The 10,602-nt window shown below is 38.2% G+C and overlaps 1 protein-coding gene across 1 annotated transcript; it reads left to right on the forward strand.

The window, feature by feature from the left end:
- Positions 1–496: 496 nt before the first annotated feature.
- Positions 497–9,609, forward strand: tbx2b (T-box transcription factor 2b). The gene is made up of 7 exons (XM_054793882.1): positions 497–923; positions 1,639–1,906; positions 2,491–2,637; positions 4,265–4,341; positions 4,862–5,025; positions 6,358–6,923; positions 7,761–9,609. The coding sequence occupies exons 1-7, from the start codon at positions 559–561 to the stop codon at positions 8,187–8,189; spliced, it is 2,016 nt and encodes a 671-aa protein (XP_054649857.1). The 5' UTR covers positions 497–558; the 3' UTR covers positions 8,190–9,609.
- Positions 9,610–10,602: the final 993 nt, after the last annotated feature.

Raw genomic sequence — 10,602 nt, forward strand, 5'->3', positions numbered from 1 at the left:
AGTGGATTTGCATATAGGATAAGACACAAATGTAAAAAAAACAAAAAAACAAGAAGTATAAAGTGAGTAATAAAAGTGTAAAGTGAGTATGAAGACATGAAACGAGCGAGGAGGAGCAGCACTGAGGTTGGGAGATGGGGGTGGGATTTCCTGCTCCTTGCTGTCATTGGTTAATATTTGATTCTGTTGACATGTTTTCTTACTGCTAATGCTTCCGACACCTCCTGGTTCTCCTCCTCTTCTCAGAGCCGTCACAGCCACGCCTATCGGGCCCACAGTTAGTCCGCGGCGCGTAAAATCAGCAATCAAAGGGGCTTGCTTCATTAGGGTCGCGGGTTTGAGGCTGCAGGAAGGATATGTGAGATAGTCACAGCTCTGCGGCGAAGCGGGACACGTCGGGGTCCAGTCCGTGTGGGATGACTGAGGCGAAGGAGCGCTTGGTTCGTTTCCCCGCGCCGCTTGGAGCTACCGAAGCAAGTGAAAGGATAAAGTGTCGCCTGGCTTCGTTTCCACTCCACTGAAACACCCAAATTGTTCCATTCGGAATCGGACGCACCGATGAGAGATCCAGTTTTCACTGCAGGGACTGCAATGGCTTATCACCCTTTCCACGCACACCGGCCCGCCGATTTCCCCATGTCCGCCTTCCTAGCGGCCGCTCAGCCCTCCTTCTTCCCAGCGCTCAGCCTCCCCCCCGGGGCGCTCGCTAAGTCCCTCCCGGACCACCACAGCCTGGCCGGGGCGGCGGAAACGGGGCTGCACCCGGCCCTCAGCCACCACCAGGCGGCTCATCTCCGCGGCATGAAGAGCCTGGAGCCCGAGGAGGACGTGGACGACGACCCCAAAGTCACCTTGGAAGCCAAGGATCTTTGGGACCAGTTCCATAAACTCGGCACAGAAATGGTTATTACCAAATCCGGAAGGTAGGAAGGATTCTAGAAAAAATGCTATGCTATTATTCAACACATTATATGAAAAACAATTTACAATTTACTATTCTGAAAGTATATCAATATTAATGACATTTCTCATAAATTGGATTTATTGTGTATTTTTACACCGCTTTTATAACCTCTTCTGCAAATATCTATTAATCCAACATTGTAATTCTAATGGATTATTCCTTTATTCCACGTTGTCAAATACAAAGTGTCAAATGGAATATTTAATTGATAAAGATCTACAGGATTTCTTCTTCTTTTTAAAAAAAAAAACCGTGTAAGTTTGGTCTTTAAAACAAAAAACAAAAACGTGTACACCTACTTCTGCATGTTCATTTATAATGATTCATTTCCGGATGATGTAGTAAATGAACGTGATGTCGATGGACAGTGCAGAAATGATGGATTAGGACGATGTCAGTTACATCCATGCCGTCACTTTTCAGTTGGGGCAGGCCAAGTTATTAGTATAAATTGTTATTTATGAAGCAATTGTTATTATTATTAGACGTGATGTCATTATTTTATGATTTAGGACGGCTTTTTTAAATTACGTTTTCAGTGCAAGTTGCCACCGAAAAAAAACCCTTCACAAATTCATCCTACATCGACACAGGAGTGCCGCAAATGGTGTAGAATTATTATAATTTTAGAGAAGTCTGCTTTTCATGCTGACTGACGCCTTTGGCGCGTGCAGGAGGATGTTTCCACCCTTCAAAGTACGCATCAACGGGTTGGACAAGAAAGCCAAATACATCCTGCTGATGGACATCGTGGCGGCGGACGACTGCCGCTACAAGTTCCACAATTCCCGCTGGATGGTGGCGGGAAAGGCCGACCCGGAGATGCCCAAGAGGATGTACATCCACCCGGACAGTCCCGCCACCGGCGAGCAGTGGATGGCCAAGCCTGTTGCTTTCCATAAGCTCAAACTCACCAACAACATCTCCGATAAGCACGGATTTGTAAGTACATCAGTCTTAATCGATCATAATATATGACAAACACCTATTTGGAAGCATATTCGTGTTAATATATATACATTTTAAAGGATATTACCGGTGCAATAAAGAATATGTAAAACACACATTCTAATACATTACAATTCATTTCACATCCATTGTAGCACCGCTTTTCCTCATAATGCATAATGTTATATATTATTATATATATTATCTGAGTGTACACATATTTAGTTTACATATTTAATATTTTTTTAAATGAATGCAATTAAGTGAATATTACAAATCACTTGCTGTAATGACTATAATGTCCCATTTATTGGTTCGTGTTCTTCAGCGAGTGCATTTCATTTTCGTTACAGTCAACACTGCACGCACCATTTCAGAATGAAATAAATAATGACATTGTCAAAATACATGTCTGATAGCATAACATCAGTACCAATAAATGTCTTTATTGGTAAAGACGAACGAAGATTAGTTTTAAAAAAAACAGATAATCCATCCAATAAAGCCGTTTATACTGTAGTGCATATTGGAGTATGGTTTCTGACAGTGAAAGCGTGCGTGTGTTTGTGCTTTTGCAGACCATCCTAAATTCCATGCACAAGTACCAGCCCAGGTTCCACATCGTGCGCGCCAACGACATCCTCAAGCTTCCGTACAGCACATTCAGAACTTACGTCTTCCCGGAAACGGAATTTGTGGCCGTGACAGCTTACCAGAACGACAAGGTGAGTTTTACACGGCTATTAGATTATATTCCATTTCATTCCATAGCACAACATAAACACTTAGTCTGGTTTTATACTTCTATTTCATTTGTGATGAGGTTTTTTTTTTTGGCAGAATGTTAGAAATCTGTGACATTGCTCATGCTAAATATAGCACACATGCTATAAATTGAAAGAAGACCATATATCGATTGCATCATTGAGACTGTCACATTTATTCAGTGTCTTATTATTTTCCTAGCTTGTTTTCAATGACTTTATTCAAGAAATATAGTGAGAAGCGTTGAAATGTAATATTTGACACCCTATAAATGGATTTCATGATTGAAATAAATCAATAAGCTTTTGGAAGTGACACACTGCCGTTATGGGGAAGCCATAGCCTAGCATAGTCACGTGACTGTCACTAGGGACTTGATGAGTTCAAGTCGAACAGTATAGGACACATATGAACACCTTTAAAGTCTTCTTATGGCCTCAAGTCAACCATTTGCTCAGGAGGTGTCCAAAGTGTGGCCCAAGGGCCATCTGCAGCACGCATGTATTCTAGAAATATAATTTAACAAGAAAATGAATTTAAAAAAAAAACAGCAGCAGCAGCAAAAATCTGCAGTAATTTCCCCAAAATAAAGTCTAAGTATTAAAAGAAAAAGGTTGTAATATTATGTTTTAAAATGCCATTTTAGTAGAAAGCAAAGCAAAATTAAGTTGACATTTTTGGAAAATTAGGGTGAGGAGGGGAAAGCTAGAATGTTATGGAAATAAGGTCAAAACATTATGGGAAGAAAATCATAACAGTACATGAAAAAAATGCTTAAAAAGAAAGTGGAAATAGTTGTAAAATTTCAGAAATAAACAAAAAAATTGTCATTTTAGTAGAACAGAGGTAAAATACTAAATAAAAAGTGTTACCATTTTAAAGTGGTAATACTATGAGAAACAAAAAATCCAAAATAAAATTGCCGTTTTTGGAAAAGTTGTAATATTTTGCCAATAAAGTCATAAAAAGATTACAAAGATTACTTAAGAAGAAAGTTGAAATGTTTGGAAATTTAAAAAAACAAACAAACAAACAGCAAAAACGTGAAAAAAGAGGAAAGAGTGAAGTTGATATTAATAATATGCTTATATGACAAATAAGCATATATATATATATATATATATATATATAAGTTTTTAGCATATCTACAGGTTGGATTGTGTTTATTTCTATGAAATTTGCCTTATAAGAAGAGAATAACGATGGTTGAAGAAGATCAGCCATGATTTATGTGTGTCTTTTCAACTGTGTGATGGTCATTGGAGTCATCAGGATTCGATTTGAGGACACTTTAAGGTCACACACACATGCACATGCTGAGACGAATCTTTTGTAAATGGATGGCACGCCGATGTCAATTATTGATATGATAGTCATCTGTTCTTCTACTGTGTGGGAAACAAAAGGCTTGTTTCATGTCTCTATGGGAAAAACTCTTTTATGAATAATACAAATGCAAGTCCAGTATCAGTCTGCATGCGTTCATCCACACACGTATGATATCATACTTGAAGATTCTGAACAAGGCGATTGAAATACAATTTTAAAAAAGCCATACAATCTTACTTTTATTCTTGTGTTTGACAGATAACGCAGCTTAAAATCGACAACAATCCATTTGCCAAAGGATTCAGAGACACCGGCAACGGAAGGCGAGAGAAAAGGTAATAAACATCAGTGGCATTTTCAGTATTATCATCATCATGATTATCATTACTGTGAGAAAACCCACAATCCCTACTTGTCTGTTTCACTGAGAATGCTTTTCCCGAAGAGTTCAGATTTCCTACTTTATTTGAAGGTGCTTGAACGCATCACGGGGTAGTGCCACATAGTGCAAGAGGCATCCAGGCAATACTGCACATTTAACAACGCCAGTGCTGGCACTTTCCACTTTTTTGTGATGTTACTGATCACAAAATAAAACACAAAAATACAGCAATATTGGACAATGTAGCAAAATAATAGCATTATTCCCTTTTAATTGTTTGAACAAAAATAATAAGTTAGTAATAAGTAATATTTTTTAAAAATAAACACATGCTAGAACTGACAAATATCCAGTCATATTACTTTAAGCTGTTAATTTCCGGGAGACGTCTGTGCTTGTATAGTTGATCATATATATCATGATATATGATGAACAAGTGCATCATATCATGCTGCTGCTGCTGATGTGGACAGGAAACAGCTAACGATGCCGTCGCTGAGGATGTACGAGGAATGCAAGGCGGACCGGGATGGTGCCGACTCGGACGCTTCCAGTGAACCTCCCACCGCCATGGACGCTATTCACTCCCCGCTGGGAACCTCCACCAGCCCGACCAGCATCACCAGGCCCAGCCATGGTGAGGAACAACTTAAGTCTCACCGTTCATTCCAAAAAATCACGGAAAATCACGTCAGGCTGTCCATAGCAATTTGAAGGCCCGATAGCTATATTTTCCTAGCTTGTTTTCGATGAATTCATTGAAGAAACATAGCAAGAAGAATTTAATTGTAATCTTTGACACTCAATTAAAGCATTACAATTGTTAAATGTGCATTCATGGCAAAAAAAAAGAGCTTTCGGAAAAGAGCTAGCTTACCTGACACGCTGCCATTTAGGGGCTAGGCGTAGTCACGTGACTGTCACATGACAACCGCTCCTAAACGTTAGTAATCTTAGTGTCACCTACGGAGTTCAAGGCAAGCACAAATCTGCATAGCACACGTTTCAACGCTTTAAACGTATTCTATTAAGGTTTAGTAAATAAACGGAATGACACTTAGATCATTTTATTCTATAATGGTGAAAAATATCGTACTTTGATTTTCAATATGAATCCCCTTTGGGCCAACAATGTCACATGTAATTAAATAAAATTAAATACATTATTCAAAAGTGTAATTAAAAGGTATAATAATACACAGCAACAATGTCAATTTTTCCACATATAGTACCGTTTCTGTACACATGTAGACTGTTTTTGTCTGTGATATGATTTTAACATGTGAAATGTTTTGATATTGTGCTGCTGCCACTTGGCCCGGTTCGCTCTTGTATTTTTTGTTTTTTATCTCAGTGAGTTTTAACCTGGTTAAGTAAAGCTTTAAAAAAATGTGCTCACTTTGATATTCCTTATATTTTAATTCATCAGTTTAAATTCAATAAATTGTTGCGTATTTTGTTCTTATTCTTTATTGTTATGATTGATGTGGCAAGTAAACGGCCACATTTGAGGGCTTTAATGTCACTTGAAAAAGTACCAAATGATGTGAGTACATGTATCCTGGCGAAAAATGTCAAATTAACAAACCTGCTGAAGTCCATCCTTCTTCACAGTTGTAAGTGCTGTGGAAAAAAGCCAAAGAAAAAGCGCTTTACCCTTTGATGTCTGCTAAAGTAAGTCTAATGCGTGGTGATGGTCTGAGCGACGTCAGAAGCATTTTTTGTGGCTATGGAGACAAAAATGGACTTTTGGACTTTTGGATTTTTGTAGGTTTATGCAAACAGCTGCTATCTCAGCACTACCAAGTTAAAGCACACAAGAGTGTAGAAAGCAAATACTGTACGACAGCACTGTAGTCTGCAGGTGCCATTTTGGGGGGCTGGACTATTGAATTGTATCTCTAGGCAATGCTGCGGGACACACCTGCCGTGCTCTGCTTTGACCCTTTTGTGGCGTTTGTGCTTTCAGATGAGAAAACGTGCAGCGACAGCGAGCAGGAGCTGGAACACCATGATGAACGCTGCACTAGCTCCAACAGCCTCGGGACTGAACCCGTGTCCCCCTACAGTTCCAGGTGTGAAGAGCGGATCAGGGAAAGGCCCGGCGTGGCGGACAAGAAGGATGACTCCGCATTCGGCGTGAGGAACCTTGAGAAAGACAAAGCAGAGAGCAGGCATCGGAAGGACACCGCAGACTCTGAGGCTGGGAGCATCAACGCTTTGAAGGACACCTTCTCCCCACTCATGGTCCAGACAGAGAGCCCTTCTTCGCACTTCAACCCGGGTCATTTACAAAGCCTGGCTCTGTCGGGCCTGCACAGCCAACAGTTTTTTAACCCTCTGAACACCGGATCGCCGCTTTTGTTTCACCCCGGGCAGTTTGCCATGAACCCTGGAGCCTTTTCGGCGATGGGCATGGGGCATTTACTGGCCTCTGTATCGGGAGCAAGTGGTTTGGAAACTGCCTCTCAAGGAACAGGAGGAACCCCCAACAGCTTCCCCTTCCATCTGTCTCAGCATATGCTTGCTTCTCAGGTAAGAGAGATCATTCACTTTGTCCAAGATATGCTACACCTGGACACTTGACCATATACACGCAATCGAAACAAGCTAACTCTTTTTGAAACAGAAATCATAACTGGCATGGCGGTCTAGTCTTGTGTGCTGGCAGAATATCATTTGAAAATGAATACCGGCCCTCGGCATATTCTAAAAATAAACCCACATTGGATTGCTTTTAGCATCTTCAATGGACAGAATGTATCAAAGTGTTCCCCACCCAGAACCCTTCACCCTAAAGTCTGCATACAACAATGCATATATGATCTAATATTAATAAGTATTTATTTCACTTTAATGGATTAACTTTAATATATTTTGTATTATATATATATATATATATATATATATATATATACATATATATATATATATATATATATATATATATACATATACATATATATATATACTTTTAGCATGTTTTAATCATGTAAAATTATTTGATTTATTGAGTTCGTTATTTTTATGAATGATAAATAAATAATGAATGAAATGAATATATTTTTATCGTATGGTTTTAATATACTGTATATTATTTCATAAGTATATTGTTCATTTTATTTTGAAATGGTTTAATTTGAATTACCTTAGAGAAAAAGTGTGATCATTATAATTTACTATGCATTTTTTGAATGAATGATTAATGATATAAAACATTTTTAAAACAGTATCAGTATGTTTATTATGTAATAATAGAAGCAAGTTACTTTCATATCAGATTTGCCATTAACAGAACATAACAGGTGTGACTTTGACTGGCTATAAAAAGTAGAGTTGAGTAAAAGAAATATCCGATGTGTTGTATTTCAGGGCATCCCCATGCCTCCATTTGGAGGTCTCTTTCCATACCCCTACACCTACATGGCAGCAGCTGCAGCAGCAGCCTCGGCCCTCCCAGCAACCAGCGCCTCCAGTCCATTGTCCAGGAACCCTTTTCTGGCCACGTCCCGACCACGCCTCCGCTTCAACCCCTACCAGCTTCCTGTGTCTTTGTCTCAGAGCTCCAGCCTGCTCACCACCGGCCTGCAAGGTAACCTCAATCCGGGCTCTGAATCGTCCAAGCCGTGCAGTCGAGAGACCAGCCCGGCTCTAGAACACCACAGCAGCAGCAAGAATGGAAGATCGTCCCCAAAAAGCCCTCTAAAGGACTCTGTCAATGAACTGCAGAGTATTCAGAGACTGGTGAGTGGCCTGGAGGGCCAGAGGCAGCCTTCCCCGGCAGCAAACTCTCCAAAGTGATGACCGCTCTATTTGGGATCTTCTTGTCTTATGAACCGAGGACCGTTCAAACCACAGAAACTAAGGCCGTGCTTTGGTACTTTTTCGATGGTTCAGGCTGAGAAATGTTTTTCGATGAATGCTACCACATCATTGGTCAGGAAACCCCTTCGAACCGATGTGGACCACTCACGCAAACAAAGCTGCCCTGCATCCTGAAGCTTTAGTGACTCATGGAGACCCGATCAGCCAAGAAAGTCTCAGGTACATTGTTACAAATCAGCAAAATCATCACTCAAATACGTCAACAGAAAACTCTTCCAGCATTCACGCAACAATAGCGCGGGTAGGGTTAGGGTTGTACAATTTAGTGAAACTGAATATGTTAGTGTTAGGGTTAGGATTAGGGTTGTATAAATGAGTGAGACTGGGTTAAGGTTCGGGTTCGGGCTTGTGTTGTACAATCCTGTCAAACTGAATTGAGGGTTAGGGATAGGGGTTAGAGTTTAGGTTAGCATTAGGGTTAAGGGTTATTCGAAACTGAATGAAGATGCTGGATTAACAATAAAACACAATGTATCACACTCGACCGTGACAAATCGTTCAAATCAATCTGCGTGCCCATGTGTGGCCTGCTAACAGGATGCAGCTCCAAACAAATCCTTGAGCGTAACACCGGGACAGTTGAATTTGGTAAAGTGGCCTAGTTTGTAAAAAAAACAAGAACATTATCAGTCTTATATCCAGCTCAAGGCAAGAGGCGTGCAAGTGGAACTGGCGGTCGTATTCCAGAGAAAATATGTTTCTGATCTATTTATGTGATTAAACTAAATAAATAAAATGTGTAAATAACTCTAAGATCCAATAATATGCAATTGGTATTAATTTATTTAAGGCTGTATACTAGCATGTATATATTTCCATGATAACTTTGCTATCTTAACCCCAACCCATGAAACCTACGTATAGCCATCTACACGCTGTCCCCAAAGTCTGGACATATCATAGACACGTACAATATACGTACATTATACACGTTCATTCATAATTAGAAAACAGTAAATTGAAAATAAATCAAATAAAATCATAGAAAATATAATATAATACAATAATATATAACAATATGCATTTTGCCTCTGTGTCCAGACTGTGGGGACACCCTGTATAAGATTTAAAATGTTGGAGAAATGCTGATTATTATGGGACATGTGTGCCATATTTATATCCGCCGATAAAACGAGAGGAAAAGACAGAAAACTCCACAGAGATTTAAAACACACACGTTTACTTCACTCCAGCCAGACGATCAAAAGCAATTCCTTCGTTATTCATGGACATATTTTAACATGAGCTATTCTTCTTTATCCTGGTTGTCCATTTTATCTGATTGTCTCACAATTTTCAATAAAATTTGTTGTGTGAAAACTTTGTTTGTGTCATTTGACAAGGGCAAGTTGTCTTGAAGCGCACCAGGAGCAACCGTGGCAGAGCGACGCCCCCTGTTGTCCATATTATGCATTGGCAAAAGAAAATGCATCCAATGTCCCCATAATATTCGGTACACAGAATATAATACATGTGTATTATTATTAATGAAATAATAATGACATGATTTAATAAATTAAATAAATACATTAGTATTAAAATTAAATACTTTTAAAGATTTAATTAAAAAATATCTAATCATTAGCAAGACAAAAATGTATTCAATGTCCCTTAAGTCTAGACATGGCATATTATATATGTATATATAATACACATACATACATTCATTTATGAATCCTTTTTTATTGTAAAATAATTATCTAAAAACTGGAAAAATTAAATCCATAAAAACATTTTATGAATTAAACAAATATAGAATCGTTGGCAAAAGAAAATGTATTCAATGTCCATTAAGTGTGGATATAATATATACAGTATATAAAAAGTGTGTTATTGTTATTAGGCAAAAAGTATTAAATTAATTATTACATTTTTAAAAAATCGATACAATAATGTAAAAAATAATTAAATAGTTAAAAAATGAAATGAATAAAAAAAAACATAACCAAAAGAAAATGCCTTGTACAATTTTACATTGACCATTAATTGTTATCATTCTAAAAAAAATGAATTCAATAATTAATTATCAAAAAATAAATAATAATGAAATACTTGTAATACATTTTACAATATGATAACGAAAATAAAATATATTACAATTTGTCTTTTTAAAAATGTAGTTGTGTTTGTAGTGGTTTTTTTCCCCATTGGATTACATTTCCGTTTATTCCAATGACAAAGAACACCACCACATCACACCAACAGCTGAGTTGTTTTAAAGCACATGCAGAGGCTCTTATTTGCTTTTGCAGACCATGTCCGTGTCATAAAAGAGCATACATGCATTAAATTAAACATTTTCATTTTTAAAAAATGGTGTTATAATGTA

This window comes from Dunckerocampus dactyliophorus, chromosome 12 (assembly GCF_027744805.1).
Source record: "Dunckerocampus dactyliophorus isolate RoL2022-P2 chromosome 12, RoL_Ddac_1.1, whole genome shotgun sequence".
NCBI classification, from domain to species: domain Eukaryota; kingdom Metazoa; phylum Chordata; class Actinopteri; order Syngnathiformes; family Syngnathidae; genus Dunckerocampus; species Dunckerocampus dactyliophorus.